This window comes from Schistocerca americana, chromosome 8 (assembly GCF_021461395.2).
Source record: "Schistocerca americana isolate TAMUIC-IGC-003095 chromosome 8, iqSchAmer2.1, whole genome shotgun sequence".
Taxonomy (NCBI): domain Eukaryota; kingdom Metazoa; phylum Arthropoda; class Insecta; order Orthoptera; family Acrididae; genus Schistocerca; species Schistocerca americana.
Window position 1 is genome coordinate 373,116,986 of NC_060126.1, and position 26,255 is coordinate 373,143,240.

General features: G+C 43.3%; 1 protein-coding gene across 1 annotated transcript in view; it reads left to right on the forward strand.

Moving 5' to 3' along the window:
• Positions 1–26,255, forward strand: part of LOC124545175 — a 102,765-nt gene that overhangs the window by 70,866 nt on the left and 5,644 nt on the right. Inside the window, exons 2-4 of the mRNA XM_047124014.1 lie at positions 16,358–16,573; positions 20,284–20,523; positions 25,437–25,567. Coding sequence (XP_046979970.1) covers positions 16,358–16,573; positions 20,284–20,523; positions 25,437–25,567 — 587 coding nt within the window. The remainder of the gene's footprint in view (positions 1–16,357; positions 16,574–20,283; positions 20,524–25,436; positions 25,568–26,255) is intronic.

A 26,255-nucleotide genomic window follows, 5' to 3' on the forward strand; every position in this document is an offset into this window, starting at 1 on the left:
ATCAATGTTCGTATTCAGTAGCAGAATCGTGAAATACAAAACTTGAAACGAGAAAGTACAAAATACCGCACTGCAACTTGTACACGCTGTCTAGTAGACAGAGTCAATCGAACAAAGAACCTCAAAAAGATCGCAATCATTTTTACACAGGGTGAGACAGCTAAGTCATAACACCACTTGTATCTCCCCAACCGTAATAGATACAAAGATGCCGTTTGACCAGTGAACAGCAGGGACACGGGCTACTTGAATACATCACGTTTCACGTTTGTGCTATTTTTTATTACAGAGATACGAGGCAATCTTTGTTTTTTTTATGGGACCCTATGTTAAATTTTAGCTTAACATGATGGGCTTAAAAACACGGCTTCAAATATGTGTATATCATAATATTTAGGCACATAGATTTTGAGACACAGATATGTTCTCGTATTGTGTTCGTCCTTCGAAGCGGCGTTGTCTAATGCGACCTTTCCTGTTGGCCACTGAGGAACTTAACAAATGGTTCAAATGGCTCTGAGCACTATGGGACTTAACATCTGTGGTCATCAGTCCCGTAGAACTTAGAACTACTTAAACCTAACTAACCTAAGGACATCACACACATCCATGCCCAAGGCAGGATTCGAACCTGCGACCGTAGCGGTCACGCGGTTCCAGACTGAAGCGCCTAGAACCGCACGGCCACACCGGCCGGCTGGAACTTAACAGGTAAGGCGTATTTTTCCTGCTTCTCGATAACGTCACAAAGTGACACACGAGGTAGCTGGAGAGAAGGGTATAAATGTGCTGCTGGGGTAATGAGACATCGCATTTCCGTCACAGTTTCTTGGAGCAGACATGTACACCAACGAAGAAAAGTTAGATATGCTTCTAGTGTATTGTGAAAGCAGAAGAAATGCTGTTAGAACAATAAAGCGATAAGGAGAGCTGTATCATGATCGTGAGCATCCTACGCGCCAGCTTCTTGCACGTATTTACAAGAAACTACTTGAATCGGGAACATGGAATGCCATACAGAGGACAAGGCAGAAAACTACAACTGGCGAGGTACATGAAGAGGGCGTTCTAACGTTGGCGCTTAACGAACCTACTGTTTCATCGCGACGTATCGCTTCGGAATGTGAAGTCAGAGAAGTGTTCTACGCTTACTGCAGCGGCATAGAGTTCACCCGTTTCACCTCTCGTTATATCAAGCACTCTCCGGTGTGGATTTCGAACAGCGCCAGGAATTTTGCCAGTTTACTCTGCAGCGCCTACAAGATGATCCAACGTTTTTTCAACGGGTGCTTTTTACTGACGAAGCGACTTTCACCAACCACGGTAATGTGAATTTGCATAATATGCGTTACTGGTGAATAGAGAACCCTCATTGGCTTCGACAGGTACAGCATCAGCAACCGTGGAGTGCTAACGTGTGGTGCGGCATCGTCGGAAATGTCATTGTGGGGCCGTACGTCATTCCGGGTTACTAAATGACAGTTCCTACGAAACGTTCTGCCCATTTTGCTGGAAGATGTACCACGAACTACGCGTCAGTGCATGTGGTTCTGACATGACGGCTGTCCTGCTCACTCTTCCCGTGTGACTACAGAGCTGTTAAATGAAATTTCCCGGATTGTTGTATAGGACGACGTGCTGAAGTGAAGTGGACAGCCCGGTCTCCGGATTTGACCCCTCTTGATTTTTTTCTGTGGGGAGCAATCAAACAGTGTGTATGCTCAAATACCAACTACGCCAGACGATATGAAGCAACGTATCATCGAAGCGTGCGCTGATATCTCACGTGACACCCTCGCAGCCGTTAACAAATCATTCGAACGGCGACTACAAATTTGCAGCCGGCCGGAGTGACCGAGCGGTTCTAGGCGCTACAGTCTGGAACCGCGCGACCGCTACGGTCGCAGGTTCGAATCCTGCCTCGGGCATGGATGTGTGTGATGTCGTTAGGTTTAAGTAGCTCTAAGTTCTAGGGGACTGATGACTTCAGAAGTTGTCCCATAGTGCTCAGAGCCATTTGAACCATTTTTGAACAAATTTGCATTGCATCAGAGGGAAAGAATTTTGAGCACATGCTTCAGTAAAGTTTTGTATCAAGTACAGTATGTATTTTGCATCTTTGTGTGTATTGCTTCGTATTGTGATCAATAGTACATATTTTCAAATAAAAAACAAATACTTACGAAATATTTGTGACCAATAAGGGTCTCTTCAGTTACATTTGTATTTCTGTTACTTAAAATGTATTAACATCTTGAGTTCTCTACTACTTTAGTATCACAGTTGTCAAATAACTGAATAATATTTGTGCGATATCATCAGTTAATTTTTACGCAAAATATCCGCAGTATGTATTCCTATTGTCGGGTAAAGGGGCGTGTTTGTGTAAGGACGGACTCGCGACGTTTACCACGTACTCTACACAAGAGGAAAGGTCGCATTGGACAACGCCGCTTCGAAGGACAAACACGATACGAGAACATATTTGTGTCTCAAAAACTATTGGCCTAAATATTATGATATAGACATATTTTAAACCATCTTTTTAAGACCATCGTGTTACGCTAAAATTTAACATAGAGTTCCATTTAAAGAAACCAAAGATGGCCTCATATCTCTGTAATAAAATATAAAATAGCGTAAATACGAAACGTGATGTATTGAAGTAGCCCCTGTCCCAACAATTCACTGTCCAAACGACATCTTCGTATCTATTACGGTTGGGGAGATACAAGTGGTTTGTGACTTAGCCGCCTCACCCTGTATAAAGTCGAATATTATAGAATATTCCCTTATTAAACTGATAAGGAAACATCAGAACCTATTGGAAAAAGACGAAGGCACTCTGTGGTGTGCCCTGTGTGTTGCCTGTAATCCAGTTACCTGCGTCCCAATAAAATTGAAGTTCCTGCTTCTCTTCCAAAAAATCTTTTTTCCACTTAGACACATTCATTCTTAAGGTTTTCTTGATGAAAATCACTGGAGTAGGTTTTACCACAACTTTCTCCTTCCGTATCCCATCGTCCCACGGCCAGAGAATACTAGAAGACGTCCACCGTCACCTGCGAGCGTTGGCGAACGTTTTGTCTCTAACAGAAGTTGTCTCCTATGGCGAAAAAAGCTTGCCAAATTTAAACGAACGCAAACGTCCCAAGATCGGCGATCTTTTACAGAAGACCGAACTTTATCGCGGACTTCAACGCGAGATGCTTATAATAGTTTCCATAACGAAACTTTGTCTCGAAACTTAGCAGGAAATCCAAAGAGATTCGGGTCATATGTAAAGTATACTAGCGCAAGAAACAATCAATGCCTTCTCTGCGCGATAGTAATGGAAATACTATCGATGACAGTACTGCTAAAGCAGGGTACGAATCAAGCCTTCTGAAATTCCTTCGCCAAAGTATACGAAGTAAATATCCCACAGTTAGTATCAAGAACTACTACCATAGCTGCCGACATAAATAACTTTGTAGATATCCTCGGGGTAGTGAAGCAACTTAAATCGCTTAACAAAAGCGTCTTCCGGTCCAGACAGTATACGAGTTAGGTCCCTTTCAGAGTATGTTGATGCAATAGCTCCATACTTAACAATTATGTACAACCGCTCGCTCGACGAAAGATCCGTACCCAGAGACTGGAAAGCTGCACAGGTCACACAAATATTCAAGAAAGGCAGTAGGAGAAATCCACTAAATTATAGTCCATATCATTAACGCCCACATTCAGAAGTATTTTGGAACATTTTTGTGTTCGAACATTATGAATTACCTAAAAGAGAACGTTCAACTGACACACAGTCAACACGTATTTAGAAAACATTGTTCTTGTGAAACACAACTAACTCTTTACCCCCACGAATTGTTGAGTGCTATTGACAAAGGATTCAAATTGATTCCGCATTTCTAGATTTCCAGAAGGCTTTTGGCCTCACAAGCCCTGGATTCGTGATTTCCTGTCAGAGAGGTAACAGTTCCTAGTAATTGACGAAAAGTTCCTTATTTATATAAACGGCTTAGGAGACATTCTGAGCAGTCGTCTTACGTTGTTTGTAGATGATGCTGTCGTTTATCGTGTATTAAAGCCATCAGAAGAGCAAAACGAACTGCAAAACAATTTATAAAAGATATACGTACAGTGGAGAAATTGGCAGTTGACCCTAAATAACGAAAAGTATGAGGTCATCCAGATGAGTGCTGAAAGGAATCCGTTAAACTTCGGTTAGACAATAAATCAATCAAATCTAAAGGCCGTAAATTCAACTAAACACTTATTAAGTAGAATTATGAACAACTTAAGTTGGAAAGAACACGTAGAAAATGTAGTGGGGAAGGCGAACAAAGACTGCGATTTATTGCCAGAAAACTTAGAAGATGCAACATATCTACTGAAGAGACCTCCTGCATTAAGCTTTTCCATCCTCCTTTGGTGTAGTGCTGCGCTGGGTAGGATCACTACCAGACAGGATTAACGAAGTACATCGAGAAAGTTAAAAGAAGAGCAGCACGTTTTGTGTCGTCGAGAAATAGGAGAGAGAGTATCACGGACATACGAAAATATTTTGTTGACGCCGGTATACATAGGGATAAACGTGCATCATAATAAAAGAAGGGAAACCAGAGCTTGCACGGAAAGATACGGGAGTTCGTTCTTTCTGCGCGCTGTTCGACAGTGGAATAATAGAAAATTATTGTGAAGGTGGTTCGATGAACCCTTTGCCAGGCTCTTAGATATGATCTGCAGAGTGTCGATGTAGATGTAAATGTAGATATAGATGTAGATGTGATGCAAAGACTTTGAAACACCCTGTACGTAGGGGAGAGAGTTATACCTTGGAACACATTACAGTCTTTCGCCTCTAGCCAGCCGTGTAATAGAAGTTTAACATATTTTCTTATTCCATTTTTAAATGATAGTGTTCATTTTATGCGTACTGCATTCTTTTTCTAAAATTACAAAATTTACTCTGGAAAAGTAAGATTTTTCCAAGTGTGAAAAACTGTTCCAAGGTACAACATGGTGATGTGCCTAGGACAAATATTGTATTCAAATTTAAAAGCGCTACAATCGAGGAAAATTTGTCAGTACTGTATTTAATAGTCTATTTGTTGCATTATAATTCTACTACACAGCAATAATCAGCACAAGAGATCAAATTAAGAAGAAGTATTATTAAAAACCAGTTGCATGTTAAAACATTTTGAAACAGATTTCCATTACCGAGACAGTGAAATTTGCTAAAACGTTAAAGGAATACAATGTGTAAGTGCGCTGCTTCTGTGTTGACAGCACTGTGTAGCGCTTTGCATTGGATCTCTGACTGCGCTTATTTGTATGAGACTCTGTGGCTGGTTGGACTCGTTGGAAGTTAATCGCCAGTAGTGTTGGGCAGTTGGAAGTTAGTCGCCAGCAGTGATGGAAGTACCGTTGGGCAGTTGGATGTGAACGGCCAGCAGTGATGGATGTTAAATGTGAGAAGTTAGCATTGATGGAGGGTAGAGGTCTGAAGTGTTAGCGAGGGCTAACGATCTGTACATGTTCGACTTGGAGACTGAATATTATTCGTGATTTTATACCTTTGTACTAGATGTCAATGACGATTTATATTCGTGTCTGAAATGGACGTCACATTATTAAGGCAAAAAAATATTACACTATTTGGTTTGCAACAAAATCTTTCCTTTGCTAACCACATGCCTATTAGTAGTTAGTGGCTTTAGTAGTTAGAATCTTTTATTAAGCTGGCAGTATTGACGCTCGCTGTATTGCAGTAGTTCGCGTAATGAAGATTTTTGTGAGGTAAGTGCTTAATGAAATGTATAGGTTATTGTTAGGATTTCTTTTTAGTCAGGGCTATTCTTTTGAATTAATTATCTGAAGTCAGGTTATCTTTTTTTGAGCAGTCAGATTGCGTTGCGCTAGGATATTGTGGGTCTCAGTCATTCAGCAATTTAAGTACAGCCACACTCATTTAAATAAAGAAGTTTCAAATGTTACATGGTAGAAAGGCCTCCATCCGTGTCAGGGTACAAGAGGGTGCACGATGGATGAAATGTGGCTAAACCACCGACAATCTATGTAACTCTTTACAAGAATGCGCACAATTTTACTCGTTACAAAACTCTGTAACCGAAGAAATAACAATATCCTCAAAATGGCTTTAATGCGTGCATATTATACAGTGCCTAAATGTTTGGACCCGGTAATGCATTGAGGTAACAGAACTCATGGGATAGCGATATGTACATATACAGATGGCGGTAGTGTCGAGTACACAAGGTATAAAAGGACAGTGGATTGGCGGAGCTGTTGTTTGTACTCCGGTGATTCGTGTGAAAATGTTTCCTACATGATTATGGCCACATAACGTGAATTAACAGATGTTGAACGCGGAATAGTACTTGGAGCTAGAGGGACGGGGCACTGCATTTCGCAAATCGTTAGGGAATTCAATATTCAGAGATCCAGCGTGTCAAGAGTGTGCACATAATACCAAATTTCAGGCATTATCTCTCACCACGGACGACGCAGTGGCCTTCACCTAAAAACCGAGAGGACTGGCGTTTGTATAGAGTTGTTAGTGCCAACAGACAAGTAACACCGAGAGGACTGGCGTTTGTATAGAGTTGTTACTGCCAACAGACAAATAATACCGAGAGGACTGGCGTTTGTATAGAGTTGTTACTGCCAACAGACAAGTAATACTGCGTGAAATAACCACAGAAACGAGTGAGGGACGTACGATGAACGTATCTGTTAGGACAGTGCGGGGAAATTATGGCGTTAATGGACAATGGCAGCAGGCGACAGACGCGAGTGCCTTTGCTAACAGCACGACATCGCTTGTAGCATCTCTCTTGGGCTCGTGACCATATCGGCTGGACCCTAGATGACTGGAAAACCGTGGCCTGGTCAGATGAGAATCGATTTCAGTTGGTGAGAACTCGGGTTCGAATATGGCCCAGACCACAAAACCATGGAATTAGTATGCGCATGAATTGTTCGTTTTAACGGCTAAGCTCACTTTCATTAGGATGAGGCCGTCAAAAATGCAAAATTGGCGCATTTGGGTGACTGAGGATCCGCATTTCGTGAGCAAGTAGTCTCAATGGACGACTGTGTTGTGGGCCGTGTTCAGTCAAGGAATAATCGGTGCGATATTCCTTGATGGAACAGTGAGTATCGAACGGTACGTGAAGGGTTTTGAAAGTGATTTCATCCCCATTATCCAAAATGACCCTGATTTCGACAAGATGTGGTTCATGCAGGACGGAGCTAGACCTCATCGAAGAGGGGAGTGTTTGATGTCCTGGAGGAGCACTTTGGGGACCGCATTCCGGCTCTGGGGTACCCAGAGGTCACTGCTAGAGGTCTCGATTAGCCGTCATATTCTCCGGATTTGAACACATGCGACTCCTTTTTATGGGACTATTTTAAAGACAAGACGTACAGCAATAACCCCAAAACCACTGCTGAGCAGAAAACAGTCTTGCAGGAGGTCACAGACAGCATCAATGTTCCGACACTTAAGCGGGTCATGAAGTATTTAGCCACTCGTCTGCGCCACATCATCACCAATGATGGCAGGCATATCAAACAAGTCATAACCCAAATCCGAATATCTGTAGTGACGCTTACATGTTGAATAAGGTGTGTGCACGTAGTAGTTTGTAACTAAGTTACGTTTTTTTCATAGTTCAATAATTGTCACCCCGTAAGAAGAATGTAAAAAAAAGGAACCAGAGGTCTGTAAAAACAAACGTGCACCTTTATTTGAAAGTATTGCCCACCACTGTTGAAGCACTTTATCCACTGGCTAGTAAAATTTCTGACTCTGTGTTGTGAACCAGTTCAGAACGTACTGCTTGTCGTCCGCGTACGAGATGAATCGTTTGCCTCTCAGAGCTTTCTTCACCTTACCAAAAATGGCGTAAACCGCAGGGTGACAGGTCCGGACGGAGTGACGAATGACTGATGAACTCCCATTTGAATGTCTGTAAGAGCTGCTTGACTGGTTTTTTTGTGTGGGTCCTTGTATTCTCTTGGATCAGAATGACCATCCTGGTGAGCTACTCCTGTTGTTTCTATTTGATCGGTTTGTGGAGGATGGTCAATATTTGTGAGTATCGCTGCGCGTTCAGCATTGTCCCAAGCAGCAGTTGATACGAACGGGTCCTTTTCTCCGAAGAAGGTGAGCATAACCTTTAACGCACTTGTGAGGAGAGCCCTGAAATTTTTTTGTCGCGGAGACATTTCATGCTCCCACTGGAGACTTTGTCGTTTTGACACAGGTTTGAAGTGATGACACCATGTCCCGTCTCCAGCAACCACTCACGAAAGGACCTCGTCGCCTTCTTTATAACAGCCTTGCAAATGTTCAATAGAGGGTCCCATTCCACACGTTTCCTGTGCTGGCTGAAGACTGTAAGACACCCATTGGTCGCACTACTTTGCGAAATTTCATTCTGTACTCAGTGTTTGCGTGAACACTTACCATGATCAGTCCGAACTCTCCGGCAATGGCTACTACTGTAACTCGCCTGTCTTGAATAAGGAGGACATCCACCCGCTGTACAAATGGATCGGTAACGGGGTGTGGCGTTCCAGATCGTGCATAATCTGGCAACAACATAACGACATCCGTCCGTCCTCAAATCGCTTGTCCCACCTCTTAACCCTTGCAACGGATGTGCAGGGCTCTCCGTAGGGATGTGCAGGGCTCTCTGTACACTTGTGCCATTCTCTGGTGAATAACCATTCCCAGCACTTCTGCTGTCAAGAAACGAACTACCTCTTTGATCTTCTTTTGAGCCTTCAGTTCACTTTTTCCAGCACGACTGAGTGCAGTGGACGGTTGACGGGTGCACATATTCTTTCCGTCATCGCATGGCTGTTCTCCGGTGAGTTTGCGACCCTCGATGTGCTTACAGGGACCACGTCTTCTTACGCAGGCAATAACATTGCAAATCTTTTCCGCGATTTTCATTTTACAGTCTCCAGCTGATTTTTTAATACACTTTACATATTGGACTGTGTAGCACATCGCTAGCGGCTTCTCTGTAATCTTCTCACTTGTCTCTGCTGCTGATAAATATGAGGTATGAATTTATTCACACCTTTGCCCTGTAATGTCGTAAACTATAAGAGGCAGCCAAATGAAAACGATTGAAAAAATAAGTAAGCCGTTTATTATTTCGAAAGTAATCGCCATAACCGATACCACAATTATCCCACGGTGAGATAAGACGGTCGGTCAAAGGCGGTCAACACCTTCACGGAAAAATGTGCGTGATTGCCTACGGAACCATGACTGTGCTCAGGTGTGCATCTCTTCGTCCGAAAGAAAACGACGCCCACTGATGTCTTTCTTCAGGGCTCCAAAATACATGGAAATCTCATAGGGATATATCGGACTTGTGTGAAGGGTGTGTAAGGGCTTTCTAGCAAAATTCCTACAGCGTAGTCGAAACTTGCTGCAGAATGAAGACGCAAACATTCCTGGGACACTGGACTTGATGGCCCACTTCAGTTTTCACAAAATTTCCGCATAGCGCTGCGCGCTAACTATCGCATCGTGTTCCAGGAAATCGATGAGCAACGGGGCATTTGTGTGGAAGAAAAGGTCATTATGACTTTCCAGATGGTGTGCCTGTTGATTCGAATACCCTGCAGGAGTTTCGCTGGGATGCCTTTGCACATCCTCAGTACAATTACTATCTCTTCGCAGGCGATTTCCGTGTTTTTGGAGCCCCGAAGAAAGACGTCGGCGGCCGTGGATTTGTTACGGACAGAGAGGTGCACACCTGGGTAAAATCATGGTTTCGCACGTAGCGGCAAACATTTACCCATGAAGGCATCGACCGACTTTTCTTACAGTGGGATAAATGAATTAACATTTATGACAATTAAGATTGAAGTAACGAACATTTTACTTACGTTTTTCCTTCTGTCTCTCATGGGCAGTATCTTAGATGGCCTATTAGTCAGCATCTATATTAATGACTCAGAAACCAAATTTATTAAAACAAACAAAGTAGAAAAAGACAAAATCATTTATTACCAACATCATGTTTACGACACCTCGATACTATACAATGGGTCAATCTCTGAAAAAGAAAGCTTGGATGGGAAACTTAAAAATATACAGTACAAAGAACATTTTACAACTGCACACCGAACGCTACATGGAATTAATTTTCTTGACCTAAACATAACCATTCACAACAACAAACATAACTTCCAAATTTACGGGAAACCCACCACACCAGGTGTCATTATAAATAAGACATGCCACCCAAATCAAAACAAATTAACACTTTTTAGATCATCACTCAACCATGTAAACAAAATTCATGCTGAACCTGATGTAAAATTCAAAGAACTAAACATTTTAAAAACAATAACTCACAACGACACTTTTCAATAACCCATAGTTAACAAATTAGATTAAAAGATGAAAACAGCATCAACAACGCAGTTCTCAATAGCAGAAGAAACTAAATACATATCAATGTCTTTCCATCGTAACATGTCATATCAAATTTCAGAACTGTGTAAAGTACACAAATCAAAATAATTTTCCACACAAACAAAATCCAAAACAAAATAGTTTTAATACTTAATCATCCCACCTTTTCACAAATATGGTACACGTAAAATAACAAGAGCTGACAAGTGCGAGAATTATCGCACAATCAGCTTAACAGCTCATGCATCGAAGCTGCTTACAAGAATAATATACAGAAGAGTGGAAAAGAAAATTGAGAATGCGCTAGGTGATAATCAGTTTGGCTTTAGGAAAAGTAAAGGGACGAGAGAGGCAATTCTGACGTTACGGCTAATAATGGAAGCAAGGCTAAAGAAAAATCAAGACACTTTCATAGGATTTGTCGACCTGGAAAAAGCGTTCGACAATATAAAATGGTGCAAGCTGTTCGAGATTCTGAAAAAAGTTGGGGTAAGCTATAGGGAGAGACGTGTCATATACAAAATGTAAACAACCAAGAGGGAATAATAAGAGTGGACGATCAAGAACGAAGTGCTCGTATTAAGTAGGGTGTAAGACAAGGCTGTAGCATTTCGCCCCTACTCTTCAATCTGTACATCGAGGAAGCAATGATGGAAATAAAAGAAAGGTGCAGGAGTGGAATTAAAATACGAGGTGAAAGGATATCAATGATACGATTCGCTGATGACATTGCTATCCTGAGTGAAAGTGAAGAAGAATTAAATGATCTGCTGAACGGAATGAACAGTCTAATGAGTACACAGTGTGATTTTGAGACTAAATCGGAGAAAGACGAAGGTAATGAGAAGTAGTAGAAATGAGAACAGCGAGAAACTTAACATCAGGATTGATGGTCACGAAGTCAATGAAGTTAAGGAATTCTGCTACCTAGGCAGTAAAATAATCAATGACGGACGGAGCAAGGAGGACATCAAAAGCAGACTCGCTATGCCAAAAAAGGCATTTCTGGCCAAGAGAAGTCTACTAATATCAAATACCGGCCTTAATTTGAGGAAGAAATTTCTGAGGATGTACGTCTGGAGTACAGCAGTGAAACATGGACTGTGGGAAAACCGGAACAGAAGAGAATCAAAGCATTTGAGATGTGGTGCTATAGACGAATGTTGAAAATTACGTGGACTGATAAGGTAAGGAATGAGGAGGTTCTACGCAGAATCGGAGAGGAAAGGAATATGTGGAAAACACTGATAAGGAGAAGGGACAGGATGATAGGACATCTGCTAAGACATGAGGGAATGACTTCCATGGTACTAGAGGGAGCTGTAGAGGGCAAAAACTGTAGAGGAAAACAGAGACTGGAATACGTCAAGCAAATAATTGAGGACGCAGGTTGCAACAAGTGCTACTCTGAGAGGAAGAGGTTAGCACAGGAAAGGAATTCGTGGCGGGCCGCATGGAACCAGTCAGTAGACTGTTGTTGTTGTTGTGGTCTTCAGTCCTGAGACGGGTTTGATGCAGCTCTCCATGCTACTCTATCCTGTGCAAGCTTCTTCATCTACCAGTACCTACTGCAACCTACATCGTTCTGAATCTGCTTAGTGTATTCATCTCTTGGTCTCCCCTCATGATTTTTACCCTCCACGCTGCCCTCCAATACTAAATTGGTGATCCCTTGATGCCTCAGAACATGTCCTACCAACCGATCCCTTCTTCTGGTCAAGTTGTGCCACAAACTCCTCTTCTCCCCAATCCTATTCAATACTTCCTCATTAGTTATGTGATCTACCCATCTAATCTTCAGCATTCTTCTGTAGCACCACATTTCAAAAGCTTCTATTCTCTTCTTGTCCAAACTATTTACCGTCAATGTTTCACTTCCATACATGGCTACACTCCATACAAATACTTTCAGAAATAACTTCCTGACACTTAAATCTATACTCGATGTTAACAAATTTCTCTTCTTCAGAAACGCTTTCCTTGCCATTGCCAGTCTACATTTTATATCCTCTCTACTTCGTCCATCATCAGTTATTTTGCTCCCCAAATAGCAAAACTCCTTTACTACTTTAAGTGTCTCATTTCCTAATCTAATACCCTCAGCATCACCCGACTTAACTCGACTACATTCCATTATCCTCGTTTTGCTTTTGTTGATGTTCATCTTATATCCTGCCTTCAAGACACCATCCATTCCGTTCAACTGCTCTTCCAAGTCCTTTGCTGTCTCTGACAGAATTACAATGTCATCGGCGAACCTCAAAGTTTTTGTTTCTTCTCCATGGATTTTAATACCTACTCCGAATTTTTCTTTTGTTTCCTTTACTGCTTGCTCAATATACAGATTGAATAACATCGGGGAGAGGCTACAACCCTGTCTTACTCCCTTCCCAACCACTGCTTCCCTTTCATGTCCCTCAACTCTTATAACTGCCATCTGGTTTCTGTACAAGTTGTAAATAGCCTTTCGCTCCCTGTATTTTACCCCTGCCACATTTAGAATTTGAAAGAGAGTATTCCAGTCAACATTGTCAAAAGCTTTCTCTAAGTCTACAAATGCTAGAAACGTAGGTTTGCCTTTCCTTAATCTTTCTTCTAAGATAAGTCGTAAGGTCAGTATTGCCTCACGTGTTCCAGTATTTCTACGGAATCCAAACTAATCTTCCCCGAGGTCGGCTTCTACTAGTTTTTCCATTCGTCTGTAAAGAATTCGTGTTAGTACTTTGCAGCTGCGGCTTATTAAACTGATTGTTCGGTAATTTCCACATCTGTCAACACCTGCTTTCTTTGGGATTGGAATTATTATATTCTTCTTGAAGTCTGAGGGTATTTCGCCTGTTTCATACATCTTGCTCACCAGATGGTAGAGTTTTGTCAGGACTGGCTCTCCCAAGGCCGTCAGTAGTTCCAATGGAATGTTGTTTACTCCGGGGGCCTTGTTTCGACTCAGGTCCTTCAGTGCTCTGTCAAACTCTTCACGCAGTATCGTGTCTCCCATTTCATCTTCATCTACATCCTCTTCCATTTCCATAATATTGTCCTCAAGTGCATCGCCCTTGTATAGACCCTCTATATACTCCTTCCACCTTTCTGCTTTCCCTTCTTTGCTTAGAGCTGGGTTTCCATCTGAGCTCTTGATGTTCATACATGTGGTTCTCTTATCTCCAAAGGTCTCTTTAATTTTCCTGTAGGCAGTATCTATCTTACCCCTAGTGAGATAAGCCTCTACATCCTTACATTTGTCCTCTAGCCATCCCTGCTTAGCCATTTTGCACTTCCTGTCGATCTCATTTTTGAGACGTTTGTATTCCTTTTTGCCTGCTTCATTTACTGCATTTTTATATTTTCTCCTTTCATCAATTAAATTCAATATTTCTTCTGTTACCTAAGGATTTCTACTAACCCTCTTCTTTTTACCTACTTGATCGTCTGCTGCCTTCACTACTTCATCCCTCAGAGCTACCCATTCTTCTTCTACTGTATTTCTTTCCCCCATTCCTTTCAATTGTTCCCTTATGCTCTCCCTGAAACTCTGTACAACCTCTGGTTCTTTCAGTTTATCCAGGTCCCATCTCTTTAAATTCCCACCTTTTTGCAGTTTCTTCAGTTTTAATCTACAGGTCATAACCAATAGATTGTGGTCAGAGTCCACATCTGCCCCTGGAAATGTCTTACAATTTAAAACCTGGTTCCTAAATCTCTGTCTGATAGAGTAGCATGGAGAGCTGCATCAAACCAGTCTCAGGACTGAAGACCACAACAACAACACCATTATATATTCTATCTCATACCTTTTAGTATCTCCAGGGTTCTTCCATGTATACAACCTTCTATCATGATTCTTAAACCAAGTGTTAGCTATGATTAAGTTGTGCTCTGTGCAAAATTCTATCAGGCGGCTTCCTCTTTCATTTCTTAGCCCTAATCCATATTCACCTACTACGTTTCCTTCTCTCCCTTTTCCTACACTCGAATTCCAGTCACCCATGACTATCAAATTTTCGTCTCCCTTCACTATCTGAATAATTTCTTTTATTTCATCATACATTTCTTCAATTTCTTCGTCATCTGCAGAGCTAGTTGGCATATAAACTTGTACTACTGTAGTAGGTGTGGGCTTCGTATCGATCTTGGCCAGAATAATGCGTTCTCTATGCTGTTTGTAGTAGCTTACCCGCATTCCTATTTTCCTATTCATTATTAAACCTACTCCTGCATTACCCCTATTTGACTTTGTGTTTATAACCCTGTAGTCACCTGACCAGAAGTCTTGTTCCTCCTGCCACCGAACTTCACTAATTCCCACAATATCTAACTTTAACCTATCCATTTCCCTTTTTAAATTTTCTAACCTACCTGCCCGATTAAGGGATCTGACATTCCACGCTCCGATCCGTAGAACGCCAGTTTTCTTTCTCCTGATAACGACATCCTCTTGAGTAGCCCCCCCCCCCCCCCCCCGGAGATCCGAATGGGGGACTATTTTACCTCCGGAATATTTTACCCAAGAGGACGCCATCATCATTTAATCATACAGTAAAGCTGCATGTCCTCGGGAAGAATTACGGCCGTAGTTTCCCCTTGCTTTCAGCCGTTCGCAGTACCAGCACAGCAAGGCCGTTTTGGCAAAAAAAAAAAAAAAAAAAAAAAAATTAAAAAATTAACTTGTGACACTTGCTCCTATTACTACATACGGCAAACAGGAAGAAACTTTGCAATTCGATATTAAGAGCACATAAGCGCACTCTGTTTCGAAAATTTAAATAAATCAAGTTTTGCGTCCCACCTAGCACGCAATTGTCATTCAACTACAGACGTTAAAACAAAGTTACATATTCTACACATTGTAGACAAAGAAATAAATATGGAGATCCTACAACAACTAGAGATTTTCATCCACAACAATATACTGTCTTAAACGAGCAAACTGACTTAGCAAACAACTAATTTTTTCAAAATTTCAAAGAATGTTTAAGCTTTAAAAACTAACCAACCTAAGGATAAAACCTCACTCACACACACATACCTTTCATTTTCTTCTTCTAGTATACATACACCCACACGCACACACACACACACACACACACACACACACACACACACACACACACACACACACAATAATCTTCATTCACAGCTCTAATGTTTATATCATAAGTAATGAACAATGTTTATTAGACATCAAAATAAATATCAAACCTGATTTCAGCACTAAAATATTGGATGAAATATATCCAAAATAATTGTTTTATAGATTTTGTAAATAGCAAATGAGAATTTTGTAATGTAAATACGTATTTTTGTGATAATTAATATAACATAAATAGGCATATACTTAGTGTTGCCGATGTGCAATGCAAGTGCTGAACAAAGAAAGTCTCTGGCCCAACACAACTCTTACAACATGTATTTAATCATGCTCTTTGGTTTATTTACGATAGTTTTTAACTGTGGCGAAATTTGTGAAGTGGTGAAACATTAACGTCACTTGAAAACATACCTTATGTTTTCCAAAAACAATGTGCCGACCTAGGAAGAAGCAACAGGTACTAATAACTGTAAGTGATGAAACTAAATTGATCTCATAACGTGAATAATTCTCACCACATTCGGTGCTCACATGTTTCGTTTATACATTCTGTCACAGTTACTCGAGCCCACAATGCACTAAACATCCAATAAATATATACCATCTGATGATGAATCACTAAGCCATAAACCGATAACGGAGAATAAAAATTCAGGAATAAAATAAAAGGCGACTGGTTTGTGGATACCGTTTTCTCATTTTCATTTTACTGCTCCTTATATTTCGCTGCAGATATAAAACTGAACGTGAGCTAGACAATGGTGCTATAATGCCTGCCACTTTACGGGTGAATGTTACAGCGGAGTGGAGCTTCGCTTCGGCGGGTACCCCGGCCTGGCGTGCGCCGACGGCCGCTACCCAGTGGCCCTCGACAACGCTCGCCGAATGCTGGTCGCACTGTTGGTGGTCGGCGCAGACGACAGGATTCACAGAACCTTCGGCTGTTTCTTCGAGGGAGATATCCGCCAGCTGCAGGCCATGGCAGCCGAACATGGCTTCCGCTTCATCAGCCTTCTGTAAGTGCTAGTTAATACACGTTTAGTTTTGGGACATTTCCCGCTCACCACAATAACTTCAATTGAAACGGGACAAACGCTTGACAGCTAATATGATTATCAGGTAACTCGCATTCGTTAGGGGTACGATGTTCCAACTGTAGAGGGAGTGACCAAAAATATGGAAACACATAAAACACAGCAGATTACCTTGCCCAATACGGTCTAGGAATAACTTAGGGTATCAAAATTGCTTCGTGGCGTCTTGGAATGGATAAACACAGGCACTGTATGGTTTTCGAGGCACTCTTTTACCGTTAGTCCTGCAAAGTAGTGGCAAGTTTATGTAATGATGATGCAGGTGGACAGCGATCACCTACCTTTCTCTCCAAAGTATATCTACATCTACGTGATTACTCTGCTAATCACAATGAAGTGCCTGGCAGAGGGTTCAATGAACCACCTTCAAGCTGTCTCTCTACCTTTCCACTCTCGAACGGCACGCGGGAAAAACGAGCACTTAAATTTTTCTGTGCGAGCCCTGATTTCTCTTATTTTATCGTGATTATCATTTCTCCCCATGTAGGTGAGTGCCAACAGAATGTTTTCGCAATCGGAGGAGAAAACTGGTGATTGAAATTTCATGAGAAGATGCCGTCGCAACAAAAAACGCCTTTGTTTTAATGATTGCCACTCCAATTCACGTATCATGTCTGTAACACTATCTCCCCTGTTCCGCGATAATACAAAACGAGCTGCCCTTGTTTCTACGTTTTCGATTGCATCCGTGAGTCCTACCTGATGCGGGTCCCACACCGCTCAACAATACGCCAGAATAGGCCGGACAAGCATGGTGTAAGCAGTCTCTTTAGTAGACCTGTTGCACCTTCTAAGTGTTCTGCCAATGAATCGCAGTCTTTGGTTTGCTCTACCCACAATATTATCTATGTGATCGTACCAATTTAAGTTATTTGTAATTGTAATCCCTAAGCATGTAGTTGAAATTACAGCCTTCAGATTTGTGTGACTTATCGCGTAATCGAAATTTAGCTGATTTCTTTTATTACTCATGTGAATAACTTCACACTTTTCCTTATTCACAGTAGAGCACAAAGGCGCAATAACTTCGAGATGTGGTTACTGTGGCGATCAAGGGGGATGTGAATATGCATCCTTGTGCTCACAAAAGAATCCTGGACGATGGGGCTGCGAGGACCGTTAGGGAATAAAAATTGTACCGTGAGATGTTCCTGATCACCCAAAATGGTCACGTAATCCTCGGCAGTAATGCAACCTTGCCGAGTACCCATGAGGCCCATGGAATTCCACGATGTGGCCGCGGAAATCACCATCGAACCCTCGCTATGTTTCACTCTTGGGACGTGAACTCCCCTGGAAGTTAGAAACAGTGTGAAACAATACTCATCAGACCAAATGACATTCTTCCATCGCTCCTCGACCAAATGACATTCTTCTATTGCATCACAGTCAACGTTTTTTGGCTTTGGTACCACGTTTTCTTGTTAGGGCATTTGCATCACTGAGTCTTTCTGGAATTCGTCAACGTTTTATGGCTGTGGTGCCACGTTTTCTTGTTAGGGCATTTGCATCACTGATTCTTTCTGGAATTCGAGCTCATCCTGTAATTCCCAGCTACTGAAGCTCCATTCGTGTTGTTTTGGTGCTGACAGAACTCACGAGTGTGACATTCAGTTCTGCAATCACTTTTTCAGCTGTCGCCCACTTCTTTTCCGACACAATACTCCTCAGTGACCGTATGTCGCGATCACTCAACACCACGTTCGTCCATGTTGTGACTTAGCAGATGATGTTTTTCCGCTTTTCCTATGTGCTGTATAAATCTTGAAGCACCAAACACTTCGGCTACTTTGGTTTGAAAGCAGCTTCATAAGAGTACCAACAACTTTCCCACGTTATAATTCGCTTATCTCCGACATAATGCGCTCACAACTACACAGAACACTGTTCTGACCACGATAAACACCTGCCACATACTGACGACAATAAACAGGCACTGTTCGTAGTCAAATACAACAACACAATTTGCAGGCTTGGATAGCGTCTGCACTTAAGTTCAAGCATGTATTTCTCACAGTGTTTTCACGTTTTTGTTCAACCCTTTTACGAATAACGAAAAACGTTATTAATGTCAAAATCCACCAGCACGTAGTTTGCGCATGCCAGTAACGTAATACGATAGTGGCCATTAAAATTGCTACACCACTAAGATGACGTGCTACAGACGCGAAATTTAACCGACAGGAAGAAGATGCTGTGATATGCAAATGATTAGCTTTTCAGAGCATTCACACAAGGTTGGCGCCGGTGGCGACACCTACAACGTGCTGACATGACGAAAGTTTCCAGCCGATTTCTCATACACAAACAGCAGTTGACCGGCATTGCCTGGTGAAACGTTGTTGTGATGCCTCCTGTATGGAAGAGAAATGCGTGCCATCACGTTTCCGACTTTGATAAAGGTCGGATTGTAGCCTATCGCCATTGCGGTTCGTCGCATCGCGACACTGCTGCTCGCGTTGGTCGAGATCCAATGACTGTTAGCAGAATATGGAATCGGTGGGTTCATGAGGGTAATACGGAACGCCGTGTTGGATCCCAATGGCCTCGTATCACTAGCAGTCGAGATGAAAGGCATCTTATCCGCATGGCTGTAACCGATCGTGCAGCCACGTCTCGATCCCTGAGTCAACAGATGGGGACGTTTGCAAGACAACAACCATCTGCACGAACAGTTCGAAGACGTTTGTAGCAGCATGGACTATCAGCTCGGAGATCATGGCTGCGGTTACCCTTGACGCTGCATCACAGACAGGAGCGCCTGCGACGGTGTACTCAACGACGAATCTGGGTGCACGAATGGCAAAACGTCATTTTTTCGGATGAATTCAGGTTCTGTTTACAGCATCATGATGGTCGCATCCGTGTTTGGCGACATCGCGGAAGTGTGTATTTGTCATCGCCATACTGGCGTATCACCCGGCGTGATGGTATGGGGTGCCATTGGTTACACGTCTCGGTCACCTCTTGTTCGCATTGACGGCACTTCGAACAGTGGAAGTTACATTTCAGATGTGTTACGACCCGTGGCTCTACCCTTCAGTCAATCCTTGCGAAACCCTACATTTCAGCAGGATAATGCACAACCGCATGTTGCAGGTCCTGTACGGGCCTTTCTGGATACAGAAAATGTTCGAATGCTGCCTGGCCAGCACATTCTCCAGACCTCTCACCAATTGAGAACGTCTGTTCAATGGTGGCCGAGCAACTGGCTCGTCACAATACGCCAGTCACTACTCTTGATGAACTGTGGTATCGTGTTGAAGCTGCATGGGAAGCTGTACCTGCACACGTCTTCCAAGTTCTGTTTGACTCAATGGCCAGGCGTATCAAGGCCATTATTACGGCCAGAGATGGTTGTCCTGGGCACTGATTTCCCAGGGTCTATGCACCCAAATTGCGTGAAAATGTAATCACATGTCAGTTCTAGTATAATATATTTGTCGACTGTATACCCATTTATCATCTACATTTCTTCTTGGTGTAGCAATTTTAATGGCCAGTAGTGTAGATCGGAGCTTTGGTCACACATGTGTGAGGATGGACCATAACAATAGGCTAATTGGCATCAGGCCATGAGCAGTCCACTAGCGTTAGTGATGGATACTGGCAGTGATGATGTCTGCTTTCAGACCGGCCTCAGTGAGTCTGGCAATCCCCGAGGCGGACTGCGTGGTGCCTCGGCCGGGGCTGCCCAACGACGTGTTCGACGTGCAGATGAACCTACTGGGTGCGGCGGCCCCCGCCGCCCCTGCCGGTTGTCTGATGTACAGCTCTGCCAAGGTGGGGCTCGTTTCCAGGGAAGCCACCAATTCCACCGACAGCGACGCCGCAGCTGATGATCCACCTGCTGATGGGGCGCTGCTTCTCAGGTGGGCGCTCACTACATTAACCCGTGGTGATTCCGTACTTGATCTTTATCCGTCGCCCATCTTCAAAAGTTTTTTGGATTCTGTTTTTATTTATTTTGTCTTTATTAATTTTGTCTTTTTGTTTTAATGCACATCGATGCAAATTTATACTTAAAAGTTAGAATTTGGTGAAAATATAAAAAAGTATTTATTGGAAATGCACTATTTTTCTACATAGTTTCCATCACGTTCTATGGCTTTACCTCAGCGTTGTGCAAGAGCATGAGTTCCATTTTGGTAACAGCTCTTGTCCTCTGCTTGCAGTCGTGTTTTCACTGCACGAATTACACCATCATCATCTTCAAAGTGTGTCTGATGTAGGAAATACTAAACTAGCCCCCACAGACGGAAAAGGGCGCCAGGTCTGGGCTATAGGGCTATAGGGTTCAAATGGTTCAAATGGCTCTGAGCACTATGGGACTTAACTTCTGAGGTCATCAGTCCCCTAGAACTTAGAACTACTTAAACCTAACTAACCTAAGGACATCAAACACATCCACGCCCGTGGCAGGATTCCAACCTGCGACCGTAGCGGTCGCGCGTTCCAGACTGTAGCGCCTAGAACCGCTTGGCCACCCCGGCCGGCGTCTACGAAATTCCCGTTGTCGGTAGCAGCGGTTGTGATTGGACGTCCCGAACGTGAATGACAATGGAGCTCAGTCTCTGCACTTCCTGAGTCTTTAGATCTCTTTACCCAACACCCAACAATACATCTATCACCTTCATCATTACTATACACTGCACATAAAAGGTTATAAATTTTCACCATGTTTCTTTTTTTCGCAAACAAGAATTAAGTGACAGGATGGTACTTGCAGCGAGTTTGTAGACGCCATTTTGATGGTTCGCTACGTCTCTGCCATCTGTCGGAATCGTTCGAAACTTTGTACAAGTGCAGAAGAAACATCAAATTAGAAGCACCTGCAAGGATGTTTTCCTGTATACATTAATGACCCTAGTACCTACGTGTGCCAACATACGTAAGCAGGGTCGATTTCAAATCGCACGAGGTCCATTTCAGTAATGAATTGTGGTCACCTATTCAGATTTATGTACCCAGATTTTTTAAACATATATTTGGACTTCCATATGGTATGTGTAGGCAACATCTAATAAAATTTTCTTTCATTAATTTAAGCTTATCGAATGCTACACACCTTGATTTTCGAACCACTATAACATTACTCACTATACTAAAACTAATCATAACAGTCGACTTATTAACTCAAATCACATAGCAAGCAAAAATCAATATTTACAAGCAGCAACTCGCCATCATAAAAGTGAAATAAGCTCAGGGCATTTCTGTCCTCAGCGACAGTGGTGAAGAATTGCAGGACCTATCGAACGTAATGAATAATCAAATGGTCACGTCCAGATCTATGGGGCATTTGGATGGGACTTCATCCATATTGATTGCACAGGAATGTGAGAGCAGGAGTACTGGTCGTCAAGGTTCAAATCGATCACGTGTGACCGCCGCAAGGCAGATCGCTGTAACGTGCACCAAGTACATCGTAATCCCTTCACAGCCCGCCCTGTTGGCCATGCGGTTTAACGCACTGCTTTCCGGGCGGGAAGGAGCGCCGGTAGGCGGCACGAATCCGCTCGGCGGATTTGTGTCGAGGTCCGGTGAGCCGGCCAGTCTGTGGATGGTTTTTAGGCGTTTTCCAACTGCCGCGGCAAGTGCGGGCTGGTTCCCCTTATTCCGCCTCAGCTACACTACGTCGGCGATTGTTGCGCAAACAAGTTCTCCACATGCGCGTACACCACCATTACTCTAGCACGCGAACATAGGGGTTACACTTGTCTGTCTAAAGTTGTGTGTTAAACATTTCCTTATAACACTAGGCTTGTGCAGGTCAAATTTCCTTACCATTTGCAACCTATAGTGCATAAAAAACCTGCTAATCTATGAGCTGATGTGCTGGAGAATGTGAATTCTGCTGAAACTATTTCATTATCTGTGTGACTCTTAGGTACTGCAACATATGACCTTCTCTGTAATATTGTGAAAATTATAAGAAATAAAATAGCAAAAGCGCTGCAGAATTAAGCCTGTGGTCCGTGAAGATCACGGAGTGTAAAGTAAATTATCACGATGGAGTTCCAAATGTGCACAGGAGCAGATGAGGTGGACATGGCTTGGACCATAGACAAACGGTAGAAGATAAAGTGCGAACGCCACAAGTACTTTAAGTAACAAATTGATTCTACAGAATGAATTATCCCTTCAGGAAGAGCATAAGCCCGCATCTCGTGCTCGTGCGGTAGCGTTCTCGCTTCCCACGCCCGGGTTCCCGGGTTCGATTCCCGGTGGGGTCAGGGATTTTCTCTCCCTCGTGATGGCTGGGTGTTGTGTGCTGTCCTTAGGTTAGTTAGGTTTAAGTAGTTCTACGTTCTAGGGGACTGATGACCATAGATGTTAAGTCCCATAGTGCTCAGAGCCATTTTTTTTGAAGAGCATAATATGTCGTATCAGTAATTCAACATCACAGTTTTACACACTGAAGCGCCAAAGAAACTACTGCAGGCATCCGTATTTGAATACAGAGATATTTTAAACAGGCAGGATACGACGCTGCGGTCAGCAACGCCCATGTAAGACAACAAGTGTCTGGCGCAGTTGTTAGATCGGTTACTGCTGCTACAATGACAAGTTATCAAGATTTAAGTAAGTTTGAACGTGGTGTTCTAATCGGCGCACGAGCGATGAGACTCAGCATCTCTGAGGTAGCGATGCAGTGCAGATTTTCCAGTACGACCATTTCACGAGTGTATCGTGAATATAAAAAATCCGGTAAAACATTAAATCTCCGACATCGCTGCAGCCGGAAGAAGATCCTACAAGAACATGACCAACAACGACTAAAGAGAATAGTTCAACGTGAGCGCTGTGCAACCATTCGCTGCACATTTCAGTGCTGGGCCATCAACAAGAGTCAGCGTGCGAACCATTCAACGAAACATCATTGAAGGCCCTAACGTGTACCCTTGACGACTGCACGACACAAATCTTTACACCTCGCCTGGGTTCGTCAACACCAACACTGGACTGTTGATGACTGGAAACATGTTGCCTAGTCGTTTCAAATTGATCGAGCAGATGGAGGTGTACGGGTGTGAGGACAACCCCATGAATCCATGGATCCTGCATGTCAGTAGGGGACTGTTCAAGGTGGTGAAGGCTCTGTAACGGTATGGGGGACCCCTGATAAGTCTCGATACGACACGGACAGGTGACACGTACGTACGCAACCTCTCTGATTAGCTGCATCCATTCATGTCTATTGTTCATTCTGACGGACTTGGCCAGTTATAGCAGTACAGTGCGACATCCCACGCGTCCAGAATTGCTACAGAGTTGCTCCAGGAACACTCATCTGAGTTGAAGCACTCCCGCTGGCCACCTGGCTCCCCAGACATGAACACTGTTGAGCATATCTGGGATGCCTTGCAACGTGCTGTTCAGAAGGAATTTCCACCCCCTCGTGTTCTTACGAATTTACGGATAGCCCTGCAGAGTTCATGGTGTCGTCTCCCTCCAGCACTACTTCAGACTTCAGTCGCGTCGATTCCACGTCATGCTGCGGCACGTATGCGTGCTCGTGGGGTCCCAATGCGATATTAGGCAGGTGCACCAGTTTCTTTGGCTCTTCAGTGCATATCGACACACAGTAGTTCCAAAATCCATACTATCATCCATACCAATATTATTAAATACTAAAGTAACTCCATCTGTTACATTTTCACGACAGAACTGCTGAATCGATTGAGACATAGGGATCATAAGTTGCTTGTATCCACGGTTCAAAAATGGCTCTGAGCACTATGGGACTTAACATCTATGGTCATCAGTCCCCTAGAACTTAGAACTACTTAAACCTAACTAACCTAAGGACATCACACAACACCCAGCCATCACGAGGCAGAGAAAATCCCTGACCCCGCCGGGAATCGAACCCGGGAACCCGGGCGTGGGAAGCGAGAACGCTACCGCACGACCACGAGATGCGGGCTTGTATCCACGGATGGGTGAACTAAAAACTGGATGCTGGCCTCCACATGGTCTTGGAAATCAAATGGACCACAAAAGGATTCAAAGTCATACAAAAGAAAACGCAACACAGGAAGATCGTTCTTCCATAGCTTTGAAGTACACGTACATTCAAGCAATGTGAATGGAACGCGAATACCTCAAGGAAGCTGTTACTAAATTCTGTGATGCAGCAGGCTGAATGCGTCAGTCTCGAAACACGTAAGACAACCGTCTACTACATCCATTCGACGAAGAGAAGGAACAAGAGCAAAGCTTTTTTCGAACACATGAAGTTCTACAAAACGCATTTTCGTGTGTCGCGTCCCTATCGGCTATCGTAGGACTTATCGTGACATACTACGCGGTGCTTTGGAAAGAAACGCCTCGCTAGCAGACGAATCTGCGAACGGGCAAACATCCTTTGAGGAACAAGTGACTCTTGCTTGGTGCGCGACAACTGGAAACGGCAAAAGCAGTTGTATTTCAACATTATTCGGACACTGTCGTATGTCATTTGTCTTGCAATTAAGTGTGCCCTTTCCTGAAACACCTCGATTAACTCTTATGCGGTGGAATAGATGTACTGTTCCTGCGGTAGAGAAGTCGGAGATGTTTGCAGGTTTGTCAGCTGGCACTGGCGCTGCGGCCTGAAATACCGACACTGACCTACTTGTTGCCACCCAAACAATGAGAGTTTTGCCCCGCAGACAGAGGTCTTACGCTTCGAACTACCTGTTACATATGTCTGATCTCGCTTTGTTCTACTGCGTCTAGTGTGCGCCTAGCCTGCTTCTAGCGCGGTACCTGACCCTATCCTCTCGTCTCGTGTCCGCAGGTTCCAGCGAGTGTCCTTTCCGGCGCTGGAGTGCCGGTTTCGCGCGCAGACGCAGCCTGACGTCATCCTGCGCGGCCTCGTCCAACCACCGGACGACCACTTCACTTGCCGCTTCCGCTACCGCATCAAAGGTGAGCAGTTACTGCTGCTGTTATCTGATACAATCATAGGTCAAAATGTAATGATAAGTATCGGGAATGAAATTCAGTTGGCAAACTCATTGGTTTCTGAGGTCTTTTGGGAACATCCTCTATTAAAAATATAGATGACTAACATGTTATCGAGTAAATACCAACAGATGAGGAGAATCTACGAATCGGTCTTTGTAGGATGTAATAAACAGATTTGTTACGTACAAAGAGAATAGACTTGCGTGACGCGGTGGGAGCCAGACCTGTTTCGAATGTTACTGACCATGACACGACCTAGCCTCGCATTTTTTTTCATTTTATCAGTGTTGACTATTTCTGTGTTTCCAGCACCTGGAACAACTTGAAAATGACTGATCGTCGAAATTACAGTATCTACTGCAGTGACAGGGAGACTTTTTCGGTGCAAAGTTAAATAAATTAATTTGCCATTTCTCGAGTGCAGCAAGCCACATACTAGACGGGACTAACGTGATGGAGTAGACGTACGTAACTTTAATCCATCCATCACGCACAATCGTACACCATGGAGGGAAGCACTTGGAATGCAGAACAGACGATATGATGGGTACCTTCACGTAGTCATACCTCATGTCTGTAGGACGTCAAGGCGAGAGTGTAATCGACCAGCGTTAGTTAAATGACGTTGCAGGATTAAAGGACTTGACTT